This window comes from Ostrea edulis, chromosome 3 (assembly GCF_947568905.1).
Source record: "Ostrea edulis chromosome 3, xbOstEdul1.1, whole genome shotgun sequence".
NCBI classification, from domain to species: Eukaryota; Metazoa; Mollusca; class Bivalvia; order Ostreida; family Ostreidae; genus Ostrea; species Ostrea edulis.
The window spans coordinates 554,213-581,885 of record NC_079166.1 but is presented as its reverse complement, the minus strand read 5'-3'; the positions used below and the strand labels follow the sequence as shown (position 1 = coordinate 581,885).

The 27,673-nt window shown below is 36.8% G+C and overlaps 1 protein-coding gene across 3 annotated transcripts; it reads left to right on the top strand.

The window, feature by feature from the left end:
• Window positions 1-276: 276 nt before the first annotated feature.
• Window positions 277-26,496, top strand: LOC125673397 (uncharacterized). 3 transcript variants are annotated; one of them, XM_048909974.2, is made up of 8 exons: window positions 286-403; window positions 7,556-7,649; window positions 7,800-7,903; window positions 9,661-10,047; window positions 13,676-13,837; window positions 15,490-15,540; window positions 15,714-15,822; window positions 25,389-26,496. In XM_048909974.2, the coding sequence occupies exons 1-8, from the start codon at window positions 358-360 to the stop codon at window positions 25,525-25,527; spliced, it is 1,092 nt and encodes a 363-aa protein (XP_048765931.1). In that variant the 5' UTR covers window positions 286-357; the 3' UTR covers window positions 25,528-26,496. The 3 variants fall into 3 exon arrangements, with proteins under 3 accessions (XP_048765930.1, XP_048765931.1, XP_048765932.1); XM_048909973.2 differs by having other exon boundaries at window positions 277-403; window positions 7,556-7,903; XM_048909975.2 differs by lacking the exon at window positions 9,661-10,047.
• Window positions 26,497-27,673: the final 1,177 nt, after the last annotated feature.

Sequence of the window (27,673 nt, the reverse complement as noted above, 5' to 3'; positions counted from 1 at the left end):
CTTTTCTTACCAAGTAAACCTTTTTGTGATCTGAACTTGATGAATATGGAACCTGCATTTAGGATAGTTATTAACAAAATATTGCTTCCCCCACTAATGATTACAAGTAGGAAAAAGGTGATCGGTAAACATTGTGGAGTTTGTCTTGCATGTATTTCTTCCTGGTTTAAAGATAAACAGCTCGTTCGGTAGTTGTGATTGCTAGATAACAGCTATATAAAGTACACTGGACGGACGTACTTTGAACTGCGTATGAATTTTATCAATTGCTCGTTTACTTGTAAATCCCCCGCGGATCGATTTAGTGTATGAATAAAAAAAATGGCTGAAAGTATTTGATTTATATGATGAAAGGAAATGGATATAATTTATTTCGTTGTGTCGACCATTTGCCTGAGTTCTGGTAAGTCATGATGTCTCTAAAATTGCAATGGTATTCACGATTGCAGGACTGTAAATAGCTTGTATTATATAGCTAATAAATAGTCTATTATAAAATCTGCGTAAAATCTAGAGAATGTTAGCGTTCAATATCCTGAGAATTTATTGAACGCTTACTTGCATTGCGTAAATTGTATAGTAACGAAATTAATGATGATAGTAACGTAAGAACTTTCGTTACTATCATCCTCGCTGTTTTTTCAACGACGAATTTTCTGTTCATATGAGCCGTATAAAAGATAAAATAACACCTGATCGTAATCGTTGCTAGTGTATGATATTTCTTACCTACATATCATTCGCAACTAAACAATACAAATAGATATAATAAGTAAACGTGGTCTTTCCGGAATTTCCTTCCGTCATCTTGGGATGATAGTAACAATCGTTACTATCATCAATTTAATACCAGTGTATTTTGGAGTAGTTTGAGTGAAAAGGGATATAATTTAACAACTAAATACTTTACAAGCTCGTGCATTTTTACAGCCAACTCGAGCCAATATTCACCAATACAAGTTCAATAACCCTATAAAATTCCTCGTGATAAACAGAAATTATAGGCTTACCGATTTGGGTTGACATTATTATCACGTAACTAAGTCTTCATATAACATTACTCTGTTGCGATAACCTTTTTGGTTGTGTGTGTCAATGTGTGTGTGTGATGGGGGGGGGGGGGGGGGGGTGTCATCCGACGTGAAGATATATCGGCTTAAACAGACACTAAATATTCGCGCTTCCAATGTTATTGCCTTCGCTATCTTTACCATTTGAAATTTCTACCATTTCCTCGAAAATGTGAAAAATGGGCGTAAACAGCAAAATACAGAACGATTATTTCAACGACTGGGAATTACAACAAATATGAAAGTAAAATATAAATATATATGATAAATTTCGTTTTTGGAAAAATACATGAATTCATGAGCTACAACGCTTCCCTAGCCAATGTGCTTCATGACGTATGCTGACCTGAGGTGTTACAGTTCATACTCTCTTTAAGGTCTTTATATAACATTATTCTCTTGTGGTGGCCCATTTTGATAACTCAGATTGGAGAGCGGGGGTGTCATCCGAATGAAAATGTACAGATTTAGATAGACATCATTATCATAAAGTAAGGTCAAGATAACACTTTTCTGCCGTGATATCCCTTTTTGATTACACGTACCATATGTGTGTACGTGGGGGGTCACCAAGGTTTGAGGCTTGTAGATAGCGTCGTAACAACGCGACATTTGAATTTAAAATCAAAGACCGAAGTATGGTTACGTGATCACGTGTTCGCCTCGAGATCAAGGACGACGAGACCGCAAAACCCGAGGCCCGTGTCCCTACAGGTGTGGCATGATATAGATCCCTCGTTACTCAACGAGGGTCGTGTCACTACAGGTGTGTCACTACAGGCGTGGCACGATAAAGATCCCTCACTACTCAACGAGGCCCGTATCACCGCAGGTGTGGCACGATAAAGATCCCTCGCTACTCAAAGGTCGTAAGTGCCGAGCATAAGCCTAAATTTTCCAGCCCTTCACCGGCAATAGTGTCGTCTCCATATGATTGAAACATTCTGGAGATGGTCGTTGAATAATATACAATCAATCAATCAATCAATTTCCAATTGAAGTTTAGGGAGGAGTTGTTATAAAAGTCATGCATACCGTTCAAAGCAGAGGCATCGCTTGGGATCGAATTTACTATTAAAGAATAAAGGTATAGAACTCTAAATATAAGGTACACAAGTTAGCCAATTAAACCAACTGATATAAAAGTCTACTCTGTACTCAAATAATATTATTCATACATAATCAATCTACATTACTACCAAATTGCATCTCGAAATTTTGTATACTTCCCAAGATATGCAGAAGTGAATTCAGAAAAATGCCTTCTTTTTTTTTTGGTCGCTTTTTAGCTGGGTCCTGTCACTATACGACTATACAGAATGTTTGAGCATTGCAACAAGCAATTACATAGAATCTGCAGTACCGGTATTAGATATTCGTTTTATCCTTTTTGGATAAGATCGCCTTGCATATCCTTTCTAAGTTGAACTGCTTATCCCAATTCATGAGCTGAAGTCCATAATAGCTGCAAGTGACTGAAAATTCTAAAACCGTTTGTACTTTCACTTATCACAGCCATTTTGGCCGGTACCACTAACTACCCAAATTAACATCATTATTATAAATCGTCAAACACATATGTTAATGTGGTTTGGATAAAATTGGTCATAAAAAGATATTTGCATTTTTATAAAGACTTGTTATTAACATAAGTTATGTACTATAATGAATAAATATTGGTAAAATAAAAATGTATTGGAGTAGTTACTTATTTCTTCTTGTTGTTGTATGTCCCTTTCAATGACTGTCATTGATTTAGAGGCATCCTCTTCTGTCGATGAAGTGCCGCATATGTTGACCTTCACATGGTGCTCAAGGTTGTAGTAGTTAATCAACACTCACGGTGACACCGGTCGCGGTAGCTCGGTGGTAGAGCGTTCGTTTCGTAATCGGGATTTCGTGAGTTCGAGCCATAGCCGCGTAGAAACTTAAAAATAAACATAGGGGGTGTTTACGTCTCCTAGGCACTAGATCCCACCTTTGGTATATCCAGAGGTCCGTGTTTACCCAACTCTTTGTTTTGTATTGCTTATAGGAGTTATGACATTGTTCACTACTTGTTATCTTCGCCTTTTATATCCCTTAGAACTCGAAATAAAAGACAACACAGAGTCGTCCACTTCTGCTTCATACTTAGATATTTCATTGAAAGTAGATATTAACGGCAAACTAAAAACTCAACTTCATGACAAACGGGATTATTTCAGCTTCTCCATCGTCAACTTCCCATATTTATGTACATGTAGCAATATCCCATTATCACCTGCATATGGTGTTTATATCTCACAACTGATCAGCTATGCAAGAGCTTGTTCTGCGTATGATCAGTTTTTAAATCGAGGCAAGCTACTGACAAACAAGTTGATGGTGCACGGGTTTCAACAGTCTCGTTTAAAGTTTCACAAATTCTGTGTTCGTTATAACGATCTAGTTTGCCAATACAACCTATTATTGGGTCAAATGCTGGCTGACGTGTTTCATACTGATTGTTAGACCGTTCTTGGCATACTGATTTTGACCACGTATAACTCCGTTTACCTGAACAAGATATAGGGCTCACGGCAAGTGTGGCCGGTCAACGGGAGATGCTTACTTCTTCTAGGCACCTGCTCTCACCTCTGGTGTGTACAGGGGTCCATGTTTGCCCAACTATCTATTTTGTATTGCTTACAGGAGATATGAGATTTGTCCCTGTTCGTTATCTTCGCCTTTTCATTTTCTCCTATGATTAGAGCGCAGGGCTGTTGCAGTTAGGGTTCTTTATTATGCCAATGCATGCCATGACACAGGACCTAGTATTGCGGCAAACACTCGGCATTTAGAGGTGAGAATCATGTGTCAGGTATGACTAATAACTGAGGGCCCGTGTCGCGACAGGCGTTACCACGATCAAGAACCCTCAAGGCTACGGCCCTGAGCGCCAAACATTGGTCTGAATTACCTACAACTGGTGACACCTCAAAGTGAGTGTGTGGATTGTAACTTGATTGAGTTGATGGTGTGCATTGTAGCTTGATCATAGGCGTCGGATTCGGAGGGGGGGGGGGGGGGTCTTTGCAAAGATAGACATGATGTAGGCATTGAAAATTGCGGCTTAGCACCCCAAACGTTTTTGGCAGAGATTTAGCTCAATTTTCTGATTTCATTTTGTATTTATGACATTGATCACAGTTCGTTAAATAAGCCATTTCATTTAACCTGTATGAAAATAAAGTTGATAATATTGCTGACCGTTCTTAATTAATTTCTTATACCCACTTTTTAAATTGCACGGTCCGTGGTGATCCGGGTTAGAATAGGTCCTCGGCATCCCTTTGCGTGTCTTAAATAAGAGGCAACTTCATGGAGCCCGTCAAAATCCGGGCTAGAATAGGTCTTTATCATCCCCTTGCGTGTTGTAAGAGGCGACGTACGGATCATTAAACCGTAAAAACAGGTCCCATGTTACAGCAGGTGTGGCACGATAAAGATTCCTCCCTGCGCAAAGGCCCTGAGCGCAGAGCATAGGCCTAAATTTTGGAGCCCTTCACCGGCAATGGTGACGTCACCATATGAGTGAAAGATTCTCGAGCAGGACGTAACACTACAAATAATCAATCAATCATTTAAATTGCACCACTAAGCAGTTAATCCAGAAAAAATTAACCTCAGCAGTAGCATTCTAAAACTTCCTTTAAATGTTACATTGCACCGCATATACGTCATTCGTCCTGTCATATAGGTTGTTCACATTATCAGAATAAGTTTTATTTGCCTATATTACCATCTTGTCATTGATAGAATTCCGTTTATACCTTTTTGATTATCTTTATTTACCTTTCGTGATTGACACTGAAGTGAAAGATAACGGTTCACAATGGATGACAATTCCAGATTATCATTTTTCGAGATAATATGTGAAGATTTAAATGCATCAGCGAAAGAGTGTGCAGCACTAAAATTCCAAGTCATGTTGAAAAAGAAAAGCATAGAGGCTGTGTGTTTACCATCCGTATCTCAGAGCGATTTTGAAAGCAAGATTTTCAAAGGCGATCAATCTTTGACCTTGTATCCTTCTGACGCTCCTCAAGGTCAAATTCCAGTGAAAGTGTTACCGGAAGGTAATGGTAATTGTTTTACTGCTCAATTTCCCTTTCAATATTTGGGTATGAAAAGCGCCTTCTTGAAATGCGAGTTAGAACTTTATTTGAACTGATTCATAATGACAAATGGTACTTGAACGCTGGAACTTCAGGCCGAATGACGGAAAGTCCATTCTTTGGTGCCATATGTTTATGAGACTTCGCTAGTAGCTTGTGTGTGTGCTCGACCAAGAAACATTTTGTTGGTTTAGCCCCCCCCCCTTTCAATTTGCTTCCGACGTCTATGTTGATGGTGTGTGGGATGTAACTTGATGGTGTGTAGTATTTCTAAATCAAGATAATTTACCCTAAGTAAAGGTCACAATAAATTGGAATACTGTAAGTTGGTTTAATTCCACGTTGTTAAAATTTCACGATTTGTTACAAGGGTACCAATCGCGATGGTTTTATTTTCACGCTATAGGATTATTACTTTTTAAATTTCGCGCGCTCAGTCTCGGTGATATGTCTACTTTGTCACTGAGATGACCCGCAGTCTGCGACTAGTAGTATCAACTGCTGAGTAAAATTCACAAGAAACTTACGTTTTGTGTGGTCATTTAATGATTTCATTTTCAAGGTAGCCTTTGGAGAGTTAACATGTCTATTTTAAACTGGGTGAAAAATGTAAAGCTTGCGATAAAACCCCCAAATTCGATGTATCAACACGTACAAAATACAATGCCATGAAAACACATTTAAATCAGCTATTTTGAACAATTTAATAAATGAATTAAGATCAATTATCTTCTCAATTATCCTTTGGTGCTAAGTAGGCGCCAATTAAAGGTGTCGGCGACAAGCGTCAAATAACTGTGGTAATAGCGGCAACGATGTCTGGTATATTGCTCCCTACCCAACTTTTGTATCGGGGTCTCACCGATAAATGTCACCCCTCTTTCGACTTTCCTAAAGACTGGAACATATTTCACAGCGAACACCATTGGAGCAATGTAGAAATAATACATACACTGTAGATATATTGAGAAGATCACCGTCCCCCATGTTGAGCGCGTGCGAGACGAGTTGGATTTGCTTTTAAGGCAAATCTTTTGATGTTTATATAGCTCACGAAGACAAAGCCTTACTTACTATGCTGGAGGAAAAGGGAATTCAAGTGGTGTTCGTCCCCACTGCGTGTACGAACAACCTGCAGCCTCTTGATATTCAGATTAACGGACGATTTAAAATGCGTTTAAATCCGAATTCCAGACATGTTATGCAAATGAAATAAAAACTTCTCTAGAAACAGGTTTCGACATTGAGGATGTTGAAATCGACTTGCGGTTGTCGAAATAAAACCGACCCACGCTAAATGACTTGTGATATACTGGGTCAAGACAAGGAAGTCATAACAAAGGCTTTTGATAACGCCCGTATATTATTCAATGCGATCTGCAGTGTAAAAGCAGTTAAGAGTATACAAGTACATGTATACGAAATTGTCAAATTGTGTGTATGCATTCATATGTTAAATGATGTAACTATTCAATACTTTCCCCAAGCTGATCATAGTATCCCGTTCACAAAAATAAAAGTTATCTCTCTTTGTTTTTAATTATAGCCGCATTCAAATATTTTTACTTCCTTATTCACTATGGGTTTAATTTCGCGAAGAAAAGATAAATCGTGAACATAGTGAAATTAAAACCATCGTGATTATTTCCCAATCTACAGTATGTAGAATTAGTCATAACTTTGTACTGGAGAGATATTGGCTCACATTTTACTTAGCGGTACTGTTACAATTGTTACAAATGGGTTTCCTCGTTTATTTTTAACTTTTTATTTGCTATGCAGTCTTTTGTTTTTTTGTTTGTTTTTTTTTGTTTGTTTGTTGTTGTTTTTTTTTTGTTTTTGTTTTTTTTTTTTTTTTTTTGTTTGTTTGTTTGGTTGGTTTTTGGTTTTTTTTTTGTTTTTTTGGTTCAATATTTGCGACATTTATATCCCGTTTAACAAACCAAAGAAAACAATTTATTATTTGAGATAACTTTGGATAACATAATGCATCATGGTACAACAGTTGTTCATAAGCAGATAGTATGACATAGCTCTGATCCAAGGTCACTGGGATATAGGTCAATGTCACCTGGAAAAGCTTAATTTGCTCTAGGGACCTATTTCGGTACGATTGGAAGGTGAAGGTAACGAACAAGGATCAATCTCATTCTTGTATCTTCGCTTTTCATGAAACTCCTATAAAGAATACAAAATTAAGAGCTGGGCAAACACGGGTCCCTGGACACATCAGAGGTAGGATCAGGTGTCTAGGAGGTGTAAGCATCCCCTGTCGACCGGTCACACCCACCGCGAGTCCTTAATCTTGATCAAATAACTCTTATATAGCTGTTATTTATTTTCCAGCCCTGAGTGAACATCAAACGTCTAAATGCCATGGCAACAATTACATGAATTCGATGTGCAGCGATTCCGGAGTGATCGCCATCAGACATCTACAGTACGGTGCAAAATCATACATCAATCAAGCTTGTCCATCCGAGATCGAGAAGCAAAATAATGATACCTGCTGTTCTTTTGAGAATGGTGACTGTCTTAAAAACATAACAGATTACATTCATAAATATCTGTATTTCTCCCGTCTGTCTAGACTTACAAGCATATCACAAAACACGGCGACTCCATGGACCCGGATGGAATGTGGCAACAGGACCTTTTCAAACTACGTTCTGGTGTCGTTTGACTGCATCAAAGGTGAGTTATTTGTTCGGGTGTTGATTGACTGCATCAAAGGTGAGTTATTTGTTCGGGTGTTGATTGACTGCATCAAAGGTGAGTTATTTGTTCGGGTGTTGATTGACTGCATCAAAGGTGATTTATTTGTTCGGATATTGATTGACTGCATCAAAGGTGAGTTATTTGTAGGGATGTTGATTGACTGCATCAAAGGTGAGTTATTTGTTCGGGTGTTGATTGACTGCATCAAAGGTGAGTTATTTGTTCGGGTGTTGATTGACTGCATCAAAGGTGAGTTATTTGAAAGTGATATACGTTATAGTACTTGCTTAAAATATATGTAACTTTTTATAATTATAACTTATTATAGAACTTTATCATACTCGGTTATGGTGTGTAAAACGTTGCAATATTATACAAATCTTGATTCATATGCTATTCGCCGATATTCAGTGTTTATATGCGTAAATCTTTCGATAATATTGATCTTCATATGCGATATGCTTAATGTTTATATGCGACAATCTTGATTTCTATTCTATAAGCTTGATGTTTATATGCGTAAACTTGATATATATTTAAAAATCTTGATATTTATGTGCTAAATTTTTTATGTATATTTGATAATTTCAAGAATATCAACGATACATAACAATATCATCGAACATAAATAAGATTTATCGCATATAAAGCAAAACGTTCGCGATTAGACATCAAGATTATCGAATGTACATCAAATTCACGCATATAGACATCAAGATTATCGAATGTACATCAAATTCACGCATATAGACATCAAGATTATCGAATGTACATCAAATTCACGCATATAGACATCAAGATTATCGAATGTACATCAAATTCACGCATATAGACATCAAGATTATCGAATGTACATCAAATTCACGCATATAGACATCAAGACTGTCGAATAAAAACCAAGATTTGTATAATATTGCAACGTTTTACACGCCATGCTGGAATCAAACAGAAAAAAAGGATGTAAATTCAACAAAGAGTCTGGAATAATACTGGAGTCATTCGATTGTTTCCACTGATTTTAAAAACCAAAGATATTTTTTTTATTTCGATGAGGACATTACGAACTCTGTCGTATCAGTGGCGGATTAAGAGGACACTCCTATTTTGTGACCAAATTAATTGTTTGTTGTTGTTTATTTATTTCATTATGTATAAAGCATAGCTAGAATAATCCATAAAAGTAACCTTTAAAAAACTGCAGCTTCTGGAAACTTCTCTCCCTGGGCCCCCACCAGGGCTTTGCCCTGGACCCACTGCGGGCCTGAAGGCGGTCCCCAAGACTCCCAACCTACTGGGCCCCTTTAACAAATTGTGGATATCTTGTGCGTCAAATTTCAAATCCACGCTTTGAACAATGGTTTGAACCTACTTTTATAAATTTCCTCCAGTGAAGTTTTAAAATATTCACACACAGAAAATCTGTCTAAATCAAATACGATTGTCTAATTATGGAGGGAAAGATATATTTAAAAAATTATTATTTGCAATGGTGCATTAAATCAGGTGTGACTAATCTATATGCGCATGTCGTATTGTAAGTATACTAGTATCTGCTTTCCATTTCCAAGATTTATGCATATGAAGAGATAATGATAGAGTAATAATAATGACAATGATAATAATAACAGTCATTATTTTATTTTTTGTTGAATTTCATTTCATTATTAAACGAAGGATCTCCTGATGTTGCGGGTTTTTTTTTTTTTTAAATCACTACATTGAATATTTTACAGAATCAGAAATCAAGAACTTCTGCAGCTACCAGAAACTGAACTCCATGAACGGATCCGTGTATCTATCTAGAAAGCAATACGATGAAATTTCAGACACATGCGAGTGTTCGATTAAATCTTCTGAAAACTCGATTATTAATGTAAATGCTGTTGATGTTCGATTGCAACCAAAACACCCCATTGATCAAAACCACACAGGCGAATGCTCAAACTCTACATATAAACTAACATTTAGCAACGGAAGTGACACAGTCTCACATGAATGTGAAAATAGTACCATCTTTGGTGAATTTACACCACTTTATTCATCATCAGGAAACTGGGTCAACATTTCCTACTCTGAGGGGCTATCGGACGAACCACAAAGTGTCTGGTTACAAGTAACAGGTGCTGTAATACTATACTGTAAAACACTCTTATGTTAGCGGAAATCTTATTTTGGCGCTTAATCCGCTAATCTCCATGTATCACTAATACATCACTTGTGTACAATTACCGTAAATCTGGATATTTTTGCGTCGATTTATTTTTGCGAATTTGAGTGAAAAGCCTATACATTTATTTTTGTGTTTCCTCTTTTTTTTGCGAATTTATGCTGGAGCTAAAAATAAATCGACAAATGAAATCCATCGTATGAATTTATGTCAGTTCTGTCAACCCAGCAGACGTTTGTTTATATATACTGATAAAGACCCTCACAAGGCGTGGGTACATTGAAAACTAAATTACAAAATTTAATTATGTCTTTTTCTAGCTTTAAAAGATACACTATAATCTATAAAACGTGAACGTGTATATTGGTAAAATCAATTTATTCTATTTCAAAAGTTTAACACAACTGACCATCGAATTGGTGGATCTAGGATTTTTTACGATAGATATTTTTGAGAAAAATGTTTTTTGCGAATCCAACTGACTCCCAAAAACGCTAAAAATTAGTCTACAGCAAAATAACCTGATTTAAGGTAAGTATTTTGTTTCCAAAATCTGCTTTGTTACGGTCCCGCGGATATCATAACATGAGATGTTTTGAAAATCAGTGAAATTGTTATTGCCCCAACGTAAGTACTCTTACAGTTTTCGGTTTTAATTTCAATACACCTTTTTTTTATATTCCACACACATGTTTAACATAGTGTTAATTGATACCATGAAAGGTGAAGATAACGAACAGTGATCAATCTCATAACTCCCATAAGCAATACAAAATAGAGAGTTGGGCAAACACGGACCTCTGGATATACCTGAGGTGGGATCAGGTGCCTAGAAGGAGTAAGCATCCCCTGTCTACCGGTCACACCCGCCGTGAGCCCTATATCCTGATCAGGTAAACGGGAGTTATCCGTAGTCAAAATCAGTGTGCCAAGGACGGCCTAACAATCGGTATGAAACACGTCAAATAGCATTTGACCCAATGATAGGTTGTATTGGCAAACTAGATCGTTATAACGACCATAGAATTTGCGAAACGCTGACTTTAAACGGAACTGTTGGAACCCCTGCACCATCAGCTTGTTTGTCAGTAGCTTGCTTCGATTTGCTTGTCGTAGAAGGCGACTTAATGAGACCGCAAAAACCGAGGCCCCGTGTCACAGCAGGTGTGGCACGATAAAGATCCCTCCCTGTTCAAATGCCATAAGCGATGAGCATAGGTCGAAATTTTGCAGCCCTTCACCGGCAGTGGTGACGTCTCCATATGAGTGAAATATTCTTGAGAGGGATGTTAAACAATATTCAATCAATCGATTTAAAAACTGACTATAAGCAGAACAAACTCTTGCGTATCGAATCAGTTGAGAGATATATACACCATCTGCAGACGGTATGTAGGTGACAATGGAATATTGCTACATAAATATGGGAAGTTGACAATGGAGAAGCTGAAATCATCCCGTTTGTCATAAAGTTGAGTTTTTAATTTGCCGTTAATAACTACTTTCAATGAAATATCTAAGTAGGAAGCAGAAGTGGACGACTCTGTGGTGTCTTTTATTTCGAGTTCACTGGGAAATATCGAATCAACATATGAATGAAAATTATTATTATTAATAGATAATATGTCGTCGATATATCTACATTTGTACATGTAAATGTAGAATTGAAGGCCACAGCAGAGAAGTTTTCTTCACATGTAGAAGTTTTTGAATAAATTCTGCTTCATTGGAATATAAAAACACGCCAGCTAACAAAGGAGCACAATTCGTGTCCATGGGAATTCCAACAGACTGTTGGAAGACCTGATCACCAAAGACTACGAAGATATTGTCAATGAGGAACTCCAAAATATTTTTTATTTCAACTTCAGAGTACTTGTGTGTAGAATCAGAGTGGCATTTAACAAAGTGATTTTTTGGATGACTGATCACTAGAAAGGAATATTTGCGTTCCCATTTTTAGGTCACCTGAGTTTATTCAGGTGACCTATTGCAATTGGTTGTCGTCCGTTGTCGCGCGACGTGCGTCATGCGTTAACAATTGAACAATTTTAACTTCTTGATAACTGCCATTTCAATTCTTTTCATATTTGACATGAAGCATCTTTGGGACAAGGGGGGGGGCATAAATTGTAAATTTCAGGACTCCAGCAACCCTTGGGCCGTAGGGTCAGGGCAAAAACTGCACAAAATTGACCAATTTTCAAAAATCTTCTCAAGAACCGCACACGTGTAAGATACACTAAATGCATAGTGATGTAAAGCAGGAAGGCCTCTACCAAAATTATAAATTACATGATCCCCAGGGTAGGGATTCTGACCCCAGGGTGGGGTTAAACTTGGTATAATAGTGTTTCTATGTAAAACACTTAAATAACATCTTCTTTAGTGCTATTGATACTAAATTGAAACTAAATAGATATTTAGAAAGAACAGGTAGTCCTTTACCAAAATTGAAAATTTTATGATCTCAGGGATATAGGTTTTGGTATCAGGGTTGGGCCAAAATGGTCAGTTAGTAAATGTGTGAAGAATAGACATTTTAAACTTTTTGATAACTTATTCCAATTCTTTTCAAATTTGGTATGATGTATCTTTGGAAGAAGGAAGACAAATTGTAAGTTTCAGGATTCCTGCATCCCTTGGGTCTTAGGAGCACGGCAAAAACTGCCTAAAAATTGACTAATTTTCAAAAATCTTCTTCTCAAGAACCGCACATGTGCAAGAAAAACTAAATGTATAGTGATGTAGATCAGGAAGACCTCTACCAAAATTGGAAAGTTCGTGATCCCCAGGATAGGGGTTTTGACCCCAGGGCAGGGCCAAACTTACTATATAGTGTTTAAGTTTAAAACACTTTTGAAATAACATCTTCTATTGTGTTATTGATACTAAATTGAAACTAAATGGATATTTAGAAAGCGCAGGTAGTCCTTTACCATTTGATGATCCCCGGGGTAGGGATTCTGACCCCAGGGTGGGGTCAAATTAAGTATACAGTATTTAGCTGTAAGTTTGTTGATACTGTATAAAATCTAAATGCATACTTAGGAATTTAGCAGAACGGGATGTACAAAAAATGGTAATTTTACAACTCAGGGTTTTGACTCTAGGATGGGTCCAAATTAGTCATATCTTTTAATCTTAATTCACCCATTATATTATTTGAAGCCTTTCATCAGTGTATGCTTTTTTGAGGGCATTCGGGTTTTAAGAACACATTTTGTTTCATACTGTTGTTGAACATTAGAATTTAGTTTAGATATTCAGAACAGGAATTTTTTTTTCTAAATTTCATCGCCCTAATTGGAAGTAGTGATACTTTTTCATTAGTACTCATGTGACCGATAAGGCCTATGGGCCTCTTGTAGTTGAAGAAGGAACTGGCATGATGTCAAAAAGTCTAGTCTTTAATTTATCGTGAGGAATGGTCCTGTAAAATGTTGAAAAGTCATACGTTTTGATGTTGATTTGAAAAAAGTTTTGCGATTTCAAGTTTCATCTTTGCTTGCTTTTTAAGCACAATCGGCTATCATTGTTTTATCTAACCCGTGATTTTTTTTTCCTATTCAAATGTGTAGTCAGCAAAGGAGAGTTTGAAATTGAATGCAACCCACGTCTCTCAACAACATCATCAACACCAACAACGACAGTACACTCAACAATATCTGGGGGTCAGGGAAATAGAGTGACCAATAAAAGGAGAACAACGCTATCCCCAGGAGTAAAAACGAAACCCCCGGGTATTTTATATATTTCTTTTGATATCCTCGAAATTAAATCTTCAACGAGCAAGAGAATTTAAACTCAAATCCGACTTTGTTTATTCTCCAAACACGAAGATAATATTTCGAATTCTTCCTGAAGATGTGTATTCCCAAAACACATGGATAATACGTCCGCGGAAACAATTAGCCCTCGGACCCCTCACGGAGACATTTATTTCCATGTATTACACTGACGTTTTCTTGATTGTTTTCTTAGTATGAAACGCAGTGGAACAACGGTCTAATTAGAATTAATTAATTCGCCATTCGCTTCTTGTAAGGAACTGAAGCGGATTAAAACATCTCATCAGATTGTGTTGAATAGTTTTGGACGTCTGTATTTTGAAACTTTTAAGTGAATGAAAAGCACTAGAAATAAATTTCAAAGATTCAGTCTATCTAAATGTGTGGCCGGGGGGAAAACGTACCATAATGTGATCTAAATCATGGACCCTAACCCTAACCCTAAATCATAGGACCTAAGTGATGACGAAACTGAAATTCTATTGTTCTGCGTCACCCAAACTATCAGCATTTTAACATTTTCACGAACAAGTGAAGATGGTGAACTGTGATCAATCTCATAAGACGAACACGAACCCCTGGACATACCAGTGCCAAGGGAAAGCATCGCCTGTTGACTGGTCACACCCGTCATGACCCCTCCGTATTGATAAGTTAAACAGAGTAATTCGTATTCAAATTTAGTATGTAAAGAACGGTCTAACAATTGGTATGAAATGGATCCAACATCATTCGTTAGGATAGGCTGTATCAGAAATTATGATAAGATTTTGAAATGAACACTGACAAGAATGCTGTATTTAGCTACTCATCTAAATGTCACGCTAAAGTAAACGGAAATTGATGAAATTTGATAGATATGTATATATGTTATCATTACATGTTTAGCAAATTGCAGATATCTAGATATATAAGACGCATGTTACTCGACAAGAAAGTTTGCAATATTTTGACTTTTTTTCTTTATTTTGAAGAAAGGTTCACAACATTACCCTTTGAAAACATCCGATTGCGTCGGGTACAAGACACCCTGTAACTCAAATAAAAAAAAAATAAATAAAAAGAATTCTACAACAAACAAATAAAACATGTCCTTATTTCTTGAAAGTTGTCTTTATAGCATTGAGTTGGGTTTTTTTCCCAAATAACCTCCCGAATTCAACTGTTCGTGCGAATTGTGGTTTGTTTAGATTTTTCCAAAATGATTAAAAAGTTGGCTTTTTGTAATGAGGATGCATCTTTCATAGTTAAAGTTGAACCATCTGTAAAACTCCGGAATAATAATCAAATTAAAGATATCCATTTAGACAGAAAGTGAACATAAACAAAATATTCTCAACATCGTGCTAACTTTTGGCCAATAAATGGAACAATGTCGAAATAGGATAGCCTGGTCTTATTCCTTTCGACATAGAACACGCCCTTGAGATCCAGTAATTATTTTTCATTTTAAAATCTACACTTTTTATTGATCTGATAAAGTTATTTTGACTTCACAAGAATTAAAAATTTCGTTTTCGAGTATGTCCTCCCATAAGAACTAGATCACACCCCCTCCCACCCCGTGATGTTCCTTGAAGTCTACATTTTATGGATCTTTCCAGGTACAAAGAAACCCGGCCCGGACATCCATAACAGCGGTCCGTCTGCACGAGGTACGAACATTCAATTCATATTATGTCAATTTTCAACTCATTGGACGAATACGACCTGTTCTAATCGGCTTTAACCTATACAATATTGCGATTAATTACTGGTGTAAGTGAGCCAAAACTTTGAATACATTAAAAAAAAGTTTACAATGTTCAAACAACATCTTCATCTTCAGTTCGGGAGAGAGCCGTACAAAATACCGTACTTTACGCCGTGTTTGCGGTTTCCATCATAGCAGCCATATTGATCATCGTGGCCGGAGTATTCATCCGCAGAGTCAGAAGGTCAGATATAACGGTTCTAGATACATGCACTGTGTCTTTTGTAAAATTCAAGTTTGTTCAAATGAAGGCCCTGTCCCCTTCAAAGAAGAGATAATCACAAAAATGTAAAAATAGGGTGGATGATTTAAAATTCTTCTTCTCAAGAGCCACTGGGTTAGAAAAACTGAAAGAGTGTTGCACCGAAGCGGGAATTTTCCCTAATCGGATCTCCATGCCAGCATTCGTAACGTAGAACTGACCTTCAATCATATCTATAATCATTGCGTATTTGCCATATAAATACCTGAATGATTCCCCAGTACAAGGGACAAGCCTAATACATTTTATGTGTCAATACAATATACATGTAGTCTAAAGATAATTTTTGAAATCGTGGAAATTAAATTGTCTTCTTTTTTCTGAATATCAGATACAATGTATACGGTTACTTGTTACGAGTGTATCAAATATTTAATATTCTATACTATTACAGTCCAAAAGCTCTTATACTCGTATGTATTATTTTCTACTACCAACAATTGGCAACTGTACATGACTCTGGCCACAAAACAAAATATGGGAAGTTTAATAAGTAAGTAATTTTATTTATTATAGTGGCATGTGTACATATATTCATACATCCAATTTTATCACAATACACAAATCAATAAACAACCGGCCCGTCGGGCCTATATGCCACTTTAAACATTGATATAATAATATATAATGCAAATAATTGCGCATAATAACATTTTCTATAATTATATATACATACATGTGTATACATGTATAATAAGTATATAATGTATAAATAGCTCAGTTGTTGATTTTTCCAAAAATAATAGATTGTCTAAGAGAAAAGGAGGAGTACAAGTATTTTGCTAATTGTCTTGGGTAGTTTGTTATTAACATTCGAAGAACCTCTACATCTGACATTGACATTTGATCAAATCCCGTATTTTCAAACAAAGTTGTTCTGAGTTTAGAATACAATGGACAATACAGTAAAAAATGAATTTCGTCTTCCACACAATTTAATGAACACAATGAGCATATTCTTTCAACAGCAGGTTCCCCATAATATCTTCCCGTCTCTATTCTTAAAGGTAAAATACCACATCTAAACTGCGACATAATTGACCTAAAGTATTTTGGCATATCCAATGTTACATAATTTTCTCGACCAAAGGTTGATTTTATAAACACATAAGTTCGCAATTTAGGTACTTTAAATACTTCATTTTTCCAGATATTTGAGTAATAGTAATGCATATTTGTTTGAAGAACATTCATGTCTATTAACAATTTTGAGTCAAAATAACTTTCCAGTTCCAAATTTTGCAAAATTTCTTTCAGAGCACTACACCAGTTGTTTCTACATATATCATAATCCATTTCAAACACTTTTCTAGTAATGCGTTCACTGTCAAATAACAATACTCTATTCCAAAATCTTATCATATTAATCCATCGACGATATTGACTGGGTATCTCCATAGATTGCCAATAAAGGCGCAAAACGATGTACTCCCAAAAAATATCTAATGGCTCGATTTTGAACATTATCTATTGACTGGAATTTTCTGAACCCCCAAACACTGGACGAATAGTCTAATATAGGTAAAACGCAAGAGTAAAATAATTTTTCGTAAGCAGTGAATCCAAATTCTTTATTATTGTGTATTGTAGAAATAATTTTTCCAAGTGCCCGTCCTCCAGCTTTAGCAAGATTTTCTGCATTTTTTGTAAAATTTCCAGTGTAAGTAAATATGATTCCAAGATATTTATAGCTATCTACTATTTCTAATGTATTTGTTCCAATAGTGAATTCAAACTCTGTTCCTTTTGTTCTAGTTTTACGAAAGTGCATACATTTGGATTTTTCAGTATTTATAAGGACTCTCCAACGCCTGCACCAGTTGTGCAGTTTTTGTAGCATACATTGTAATTCTTCCGGTGTCTTAGCTATTAAGGCTATATCGTCTGCATATAATAAAACGGACAGCTTTTCATCTGCGATATTTACACCCACATCCAAAGAGTTTATTTCATGAACAAGGTCATTTGCAAAAATCGAAAATAGAGTTGGAGATAAGTTATCCCCCTGTTTAACACCAGTTTTACAGCTAAACCAGTTTGTAAGTTTTCCATTTACTCGAACGCATGACTCTGAACTTTGGTAAATATTCTTGATCGAGTTATACATTTTACCATTTATATCATTCAACAGAAGTTTATACAACATCATGTCTCTATCTACAAAATCAAAACACTTCTTTAGATCAATAAATGCAACATACAGATTTTTATTATTCTGAATTAGACTGTTCAAAGTAAATACGTGATCTTCACAGGATCTCCCTCTTCTAAAACCATTTTGTTCATCTGCCAAAATATCATTATTCTCCAAGTAAGTAACAAGCCTTTTATTAATAAATGCACTATAAAACTTACGATACAGGATAGGAGACTGATACCTCGGTAATTCATTGGCAGGCGTTTGTCCGAGGAGGAATCCTTAAGAATAGGACATATGATAGCTTTCCTCCAGATGGAAGGGATGATACTTGAATCAAATATAAGTTGAAAGAGATTACGTAATGTTTTAATTATCATTGGGAATTTTAGAACACTATATGGAATTTCATCATACCCACTAGCAGATTTAGATTTAGAGTGCAGTACAATATCAGAAATTTCTTCCAGCGATATATCATAATTTAATTCTTCATTGCAGATGAATGATTGAAGTTTCATATTATTTTCCAACCTTGTTTTTTCTAGCCTTGAACTATCGTAATGATCTTGAAAACAATCAGTATTCACGCTACCGTTATACAAATTTTGGAAATCAATTTGCCATCTATTTAAAACTTCTCGTTCATTAGTAATGATATTTCCATCTGTATCTATGACCTCCATTGGAATATATATTGTATTTCTTGGTCCAAGCTTTTTGATTTTATTCCAAAATTCATTTGGGTTTGATGAACTCATATTCTCAATGTCTCTAGCTACAGTTTTCTTGTAAGAGCGTTCGGTGCGCCTAAGCGCCTTGTCAAAAATATCCCGTGCTTCAATGTATTCTCGTCTTAGGGCCGATTTAACATCTTGTTTACCTTTATATTTCACAAACATATTTTCTTTTTCTCGTGTATTGTTCCATAAATCACGTAATTCATCATTCCAAAAAGGCTTTTTATTTTTCAGACGTTTACTTGAGTTTTTGTGTACAATCTTTGGGATAGTTTCCATTTCTTTTAAAATTATTTTACATAAATTGTCATAAATGCCATCTATATTTTCCTGCGATTTTCTGCTTTTTTCAATTTGATCTATTGCTATTAATAAACCAGTTCTAGTCAATTCATTGGACATAAAATCCCGTGGGATCCTATTCAGATTAAATCGTGGTTTAGTGCTTTCGACCTTTTCAGATTCATGTATTAAGCCATATTCAGTAACACTGAAATCACAAGTAATAGCCGAGTGATCCGGGAGTTTTGATTTCATACCTAAGAAATCATGAAACTTGAAATCATCTACAATAGACTGTACTGTAAACACATTAAAATTTGTAACATATCTAAATATATCTACAGGTATACATATATAGTCAACTACAGATTTACCTTTTCGTGAAATACACGTAAAATTGTCATCTGGAAATCTGCCATTCAGAACACAAAAGTTTGTTTCATTGAGAAACTCAATAAATTCATGACCATGCTGGTTTATAGTGTTGTCTATAGGTTTACGAGTGGTAATTTCATCAACATCTTGTATTACCTCTTGTAGGTTGCCTATTCTACAATTCATGTCACCCAATAAAAAAAATACCATTATTTTCATTGTGCAAATAAATCTGGGACAACAGATGTGCAAAAAAAAACCTGAGCATCCCGTCCTCTGTTTGAATTTTCTGGTGGGAGGTAACAAGTAAATACAATGAATTCAAAATCAGAGTTGTGTTTAGTAAACTTAATTCCTAAAATGCCATCATAACATTTGTCGATCACAGAAATACTAAAAAGTTCAGTTAACCAGATTTTTACAAGAATTCCAACTCCCCCTGATGCTTTAGGTGCATTTACGTGAATTTGTTGTCTATTGAATCCTATCCACTTGTACCCTTTAATATGTATTTCTTTTTCTTTATATAAGTGTGTTTCACTTATTGAAATGATGTCACAATTCATGGCATTGATAATTTGGCTTCTAAGTTCTGCATTTTCGTCGGTCCATCCACAGACATTAATGTGACCTAGTTTTAAAGTGTCTATGGGCCGGGGAGGTTGCTATTGATGATCCTGATCGCGGTTGTTGCTGTCCGCGGAGAAATTGCTGTGTTGACGGTCAGAATCTTTCTTTACTATCCGTCCATTCGAAGTGATACGGAATTGTTCTCCATTCGGTATTTGAGTTAGTAGTGTTTTCGCGTTAAGTTCTATGAGCCTCTCGGTGTGGGATTTAGAGGACCTTAAGAAAACAGATTTGTACGCTTGACTGCCCTTCAAGTCGCGTTTCTTCCGTAGTATTTCTACTTTCTCCTCGACAGTTGCGAAACTGATTTTCACTAACCCTGGTTTCCCCTGAATCCGACTCCTGAGCCTAGCAGCCGCGACTACACTAATCGAATCACTCAGACAGTCAACAAGATCCTGTGCAACTTGTAGAATGTCCTCATCGTCTGACTGAGGTATATTACTAGCTATTATGGTTACCTCCGAATCCTTGACGGTGCTCGAATGGTGAACAGCTGATCCAGGTTGAGTTGTGTAACTGTGTCCTACTTTCTCTACCTCTTTCACTCGATGAATAAGAGACTCAACCGACCGTGACAAACTGTCGATCTGGCTTTGCTGTTTACCAAGTTCAAGGTCAAAATCTGACCGCATTGCTTTGAATTTACTATCAATACTAGCCATGAACTCATTCTTGAATTTATCAAACTTACTATCGAAAGATGAACGTAGTTCTTTCTGACCCTTCTGGAGCTGACTCACAGCGTCCGCTATTACAGTCATCTGGTCAATGATTTTGGTTCCAACGTCATCTCTGTCACCACTGTCCCCTTCCGCCATTTTCAACATTTTGGATGATGGTTTGGGAGTTTGCCCGTCTGACGACCGTCTACGTGTCTGTTTGTCTCCGTTCTCTGTCATTCTTAATCACTTACAAATGGTGCAGCTGACGTGAACTTTTATGCACACACCTCTATCGTGAAACCATTTTCTCTTCAGTTCATCATGAGCTGAAAAAACTTCCAACTTGCCATTCCAACGTATGTGTATGTGTTTAATACGCATTAATAAAGTTCAACATTATTCGGAGGACATGCACCTGTAAAAATTGATTCAACATAGCAATTTGCTACTGGAATACATATAAACTCAAACTGTTTAACGGTTATTTACCTTGTTTGGCCTTAAAGTTTTTTCTTCCAAAGCTTTGCAAAGTTCACAACAGTTTTTCGTAAAAGGCACCATGCCTTTGTCAACAACTTTCATTAAAAAAAAATTAAGCTCTCCTTAGCAGCCTTGACTATTAAAACACAGGTATTGCATGCGGTATTCGGCGTGTGTGTTGAGAGTCCTATTCACAAACTAAACAGTGCATGTCCAGGTTGGAAGTTTATATCAAACTCGGAACATGGTAATACATAGATATTTGACATGAAACATTTATAAAAACTAAAAGCGTGTTTCAATTAAGAAAAGAAAAATCTAGATGGGAAACGTAATATATATATATATATATATAAGATGTGTTACGACTTCGTGTATGGTGTCCGGATAGGGCCATTTGCAAAAGCGTGACTGCGCGTTAGTCACAACACGCCGTCACGCCTACAAGCAACGCACCTTCGCGCTCTCCTCCAACAAGCAACGCGCTTTCGCGACAACAAGCAACACGCCTTTGCTCCAACAAGCAACGCTTCTTCGCGCTCTCACGCCAACAAGCAACGCGCCTTCGCGACAACAAGCAACGCGCTTTTGCGCCGTCACGCCAACAAACAACGCGCTTTCGCGCCGCCACGCCAATAAGCAACGCGCTTTCGCGCCGACAAGCAACGCGCCTTCGCGCTAACACAACTTTACACATCTCGCGCTTGTCTTATAGTTGTGTTAGCGTGACTGCTCGTTGCTTGTTAGCGCGAAGGCAAGTTGTGTAAAGTTGTGTTAGCGTGACTGCGCGAAGGCGAGTTTTGTAAAGTTGTGTTAGCGTGACCGCGCGTTGCTTGTCGGCGCAAAGCTTGTTGGCGTGACGGCGCGAGGGCGCGTTGGTTGTTGGCGTGAGAGCGGAAAGGTGCGTTGCTTGTTGGCTTGACGGCGTGTTGTGACTAACGCGCAGTTACGCTTTTCCGGACACCATATTCGTGAGGGAGTCGAATCCGGTTGTTCTAAATATAGAAAACATCTGTACATACAAGAGCCGACGGTCTTATCCACTGAACCACACAATAGATCATACATAACTAACGAAAATTATAATTATAAGAAATAATAAAAGTACACTTATATAGCGCCTTATCTAGAAATACTCTAAAGCGCTGTACAACATACTAAAATTTACAACTGATAATTAAAAGAAAAACCATAGAATACACAACGAATAATCCTTACACATATAAGCATGAATGCAACATTATGTCATAATGGATAAAAAGTACAAATCAAGACAATTTAAATTATAAAATATGATGCAAGCATACAACGTCCTAAATATATGAAAAACAAACAAGTAAAACCATTCAAAGGAATCTAAAACACAAATTAACGAACAAGTGAAGTTGAAAATAATACCAGTGAAGTCGTTTCCATTTTTTTTTTAATTTACAAAAAAAAATGCCTTCGTGAATTAAAATTTCAAAGCTACAGTTTTTTTTAGAGGAAAACTCGAAGAACATGCTCATGCTAAATTTATTTTGTTTTACGGAGGCAGTTGTTCTGAAATTCGGGGATAACCCTCCATTTTAACGCGGTCAGTGCTCCGATTAGGGAAAGTTCCCGCTTCGGTGCAACACCCTCTCTACATGAAAGCTTCCTGACAAAATGGAGATGGAAGTCTGTAAAACCATGACCCATGGGATTAGGTTGGGGCCACAATAGGGGTTCAAAATTGTACATGTGAAGGAAACTAAACTAAATGGCACAAAGCCTTCTTAGATGAAACAAGAGGTAATGTGAGTAATGCTCACTAAGAATACTCCCCGCTTACCCCAATCTCCCAAAGGGTGTTGGTAATAGGTATAAACTACCTCTTTTCTGAGTGTAAAAAACAAATGGCATGACAAACCTTGGGTATTCTCGTTTGTAGGGAGAAATGGATAGGAGAAATGATTGGAATTTTCCTGCAAACTTCAGTGTCAACTTCTTATTTTCGCAAACTTCAGAATAAACTTCGGTATTATGATCCAAAAGATATCTAGGAACACAGCATCTCCATGCGATGAAAAAAGCCGTTAAAGAATTTAAATGGAAACCATATTGCTACTTCGATGTCCAGTGCGCGTGACCTTTGACCTTTTGACCCCAAAATCGATAGGGAACATCTTCATCCCATGGGTAGTCCATCTGTATGATATGGTGACTGTAGGTGGAAAGGATAACGCTTTAGAGCCCGGAAACCATAATGCTACTTCGATGTCCAGTGCGCTTGACCTTTGACCTTTTGACCCCCAAATCGATAGGGAACATCTTCATCCCATGGGTAGTCCATATATATGATATGGTGACGATAGGTGGAAAGGATAATGCTTTAGAGCCCGCAAACCATTGCGTCTACAGACGGACGGACGGACGGACGGACAGACAGACAGACGGACAACCCGATTCCAGTTGTGGGGGGTATAATTAGTTAATATGAAAGGCAATGCCCGTCTACAAGGGCATATGGTATTTAATGAACTTGTAGTCAAGTTTGATAATTAAGTTTAACATTAATGAATTTTTATGCCCTCCTTTGAAAAAGAGGGGGCATATTGTTTTGCACCTGTCGGTCGGTCGGTCGGTATGTCGGTCGGTCTGTAGACCATGTGTTGTCCGCTCAATATCTTGAGAACCATTCACTTGATGATAATGATATTTCATATGTGGGTTAGTTATGAGTAGAAGAGGATCCCTATTGTTTTTCAGGTCAAAAGGTCAAGGGTCAATCTACTCTGGACATAGGAATATAATGTCCGCTCAATATCTTGAGAACCCTTTGTTTGAAAGACATCAAACTTGGCACACTGGTACATCCTAAGGAGTAGATGACCCCTATTGATTTTGAGGTCATATGGTCAAAGGTCAAGGGTCAAACTGGGCATAGGAATATACTGACCATTCAATGTATAGAGAACCCTTTGCTTGACGAACATCAAACTTGGTACGCCAGTACATCTTCAGAAGAAGATGACCCCCATTGATTTTGAGGTCACATGGTCAAAGGTCAAGGGTCAAACTGGACATAGGAATATACTGTCCGTCAAATATCTCGAGAACCCTTTGCTTGACAGACATCAAACTTGATACACTGGTACATCTTCAAGAGAAGATGACCCCTATTGATTTTGAGGTCACATGGTCAAAGGTCAAGGGTCAAACTTGACATGGGAATATACTGTCTGCTCAGTATCTTGAGAACCCTTTTCTTGACAGACATCAAACTTGGTACACTGATACGACTTCAGGAGAAGACGATCACTATTGATTTTGAGGTCACATGGTCAAAGGTTAAGGGTCACACTAAACAGGAATATACTGTCCGTTCAATATTTTGATAACCCTTTGCTTGACAGACTTGGTACACTGGTACATCTTAAGGAGTAGATAACCCCTATTGATTTTGAGGTCACCTGGTCAAAGGTCAAGGGTCAAACTGGACATAGGAATATATTGACCACTCAATGTCTTGAGAATCCTTTGCTTGACAGACATCAAACTTGGAACACTGGTACATCTTCAGTAGAAGACGACTCCTATTGATTTTGAGGTCACATGGTCAAAGGTCAAGGGTCAAACTGGACATAGGAATATACTGTCCGTTCAATGTCTTGAGAACCCTTTGTATGACAGACATCAAACTTGGTACACTGGTACATCTTCAGGAGTTGATGACCCCTATTGAGTTTTAGGTCACATGGTCAATCCACTCTTGACATAGGAAGATATTGTCTGCTCAATATTTTGAATTGATGATAATACTCTCAATTAAATGATGTGTGTGTATAACCATTTTCAATTTTGCACCATGGGGGCATATGTGTTTTACAAACATCTCTTGTTAATCCTTACTTTTGAGAAGTTTTTTTTCTGAACCAAGCTGCTTGTATAATGATAGTTTTGTTCAAGCTTGTTTATTGCTAGGAACTGCTGTTCAGGTGAGCAATGTGGCTCATGAACCTTTTGGTTTATTCCTTTTCACAAGATTTATATGCCCCTTCTTTTTTGGAGAATTAGTATGTCTTTAAAGAATCTATATATCTTTGTCCTTATCTGCATACCATTTTCTGAATTCATATGTACAATGTACCGTTTTCTGAATTTATATCCCTTTCTTAGAACTGACATGATTTTCAGAATTGATATTCCATTTTTCAGGTCAGGTAAAAGACAAAGATTATACAAGAGAGTTCAAGAAAAACTTCGCTCATCAGACTCCACCACTTTCAGTCTGCAAACATTACCGAGGGAGAACTCTACTAATATCTACCCAAGTTCAACTGACCAGTTATATTAACAGATCACATGACTTTTTTTTGTACCCCTGATCAGCTGACCATCTGTAAATTAACTCATTTAATGCTAGAAATTCTTCCTATTTATCATCCTTCAAAATCGTATCTACTGAATTCGTAAGTTATATCAGAAACACAGAATGACAGAGAATTGACCAATGTCCACTCAGAAGCACAGGACAACAGAGAATTGACCAATGTACATTCAGAAGCACAGGACAACAGAGAATTGACCATTAACTTATTGGCAGCCAATTTCCCATGACAGCCGTATATTTGATGAAATCATATATAGCTTTCTTTCATACTTTGTTTCCTCCCTTAGGAGATTATGAAGAAAATATATTTACATCAATATAATTACAAATACATGTACATACAAAGAAAGAAAGAAAGGGTAAAACACACTATGTACACAATATAACCAAAAATAAAAAAGAATAGGATATTCTTAGTTGTACACCTCAATAGAAAAGTACATATGGTAGCAGGTGTCCCTTTTAAAGCCAAAGCATATTTAATATAGATATAATTACTGCAGTGAGCATCTGTAGTATAGGGCTGAAGTGCTGCGCACCAATTTATAGTTCAACAGACGGAATGATGTGGCGTCCATCTTATTTAAAGGTGTAGATATTTGGCCACCAAGAAGAACAAGGTACCATTCAAATTCCGAGAGCCCACAGAGTTCTTCACACAGTTCGACACTGAAGTTATTAGCGATGGCGTTCCACCACTGTTCTCGTATAATGACGGTACTTGGACACAAAGAAGACGAGTGACAGAAAACATCTGTGAACGAATTACCACATAGATGACAGAAATGAACAAAGCCATTTACATGCATACCTGTATATATTTTGCATATGAATCTGCAAAGTTCAATGTTACCTAATTTCCAAAATTGTGGCAGGTTTTATATCTGAAAATATTTGTCTGAATAAATGGAAATTCGGACTGTTCATTCTCAATTGCCGCTGGTCTTGGTGATACAATGATACAGTATTTCTGGATATCCTTTTCCAGGATAACTTATCGGGGAAGAATCCGTTGTCGAGCCATGTACTTATATAATTGGTAAGATTGTATGTTTGCAAGGTTTGAATGATATCTGGAATAAAACCATATTGGACTTTTGAAAGGTTTTGCCAGTAAGAAAATAATCGGGTCAAGAATATTTTCTTTGGTAGAGTGTTTATGTCCATTCGACAGAGCCTTCATAAGAACAGTAGTTTTCTTGTATCTATTTCTGTGCTGATGGACAAAACATCAAAAAGTGATTCACATATATCGGATCTGCATAATTGTGGTAAATTTAGAGATTTTTTGCACACAAAATGTTGAAAAATACAAAGGTTTTGGCGGTCTGAACAGGTCATATTATTCCAGAGTTCGCATCCATAACGTACTGTAGGCATAACGATTGTTTTATATAACTGAGATACAGTCATTGGGTTGAGAAAATGGGACCCTATGTCAGATAGTGCAAAAAAGGATTTTCTGCCCATTTAGCAGGCTCTTCCTATTCTTTTAGAAAGTTGGAATTTGTGATGAATCACAATACCTAGGTGGTTATAGGATTCTTCACATGGAATCGATGATTGTCCCAGATGCCAAAGAAAGTTGTTATCCATTTTACTCCTCTTACCACAGAATTTCACCACACACGATTTTGACGCATTGAAGGAAAATCGCCATTTATTCGAATATGCGTATGCAATATCTAACAAGTTTTGGAGGACCATTAGGGATAATCTAATGCAAGATAGATCATCTGCCAATGAGGGACAGCTGCTCGTAACATTAAGGACACCTGTATTAGGACCACCTAGCTCTAATTCATCAACAAGATTGTTAATATAAACAAGATATAAAAATGTAGACAAAACACCACCTTGTCTTACACCTTGATCAACAGAGAACCATCTAGATTGAGTTTGATTTACAACAATAGAGCTAGATGTTCCTTTATGACAGTTATTAATTAGTGACCAGGTTTTACATTTTATTCCAAGTTTGTAAAGCTTTAACATGAGGCCATCCCTCCAAACAGTATCAAAAGCCTTACTGCTATCCAAAAAGCTAACATAGACATTGTTGCCTTGTTCTATATTATGAAAAATTGTATCTTGTAAATTAAACGACGCG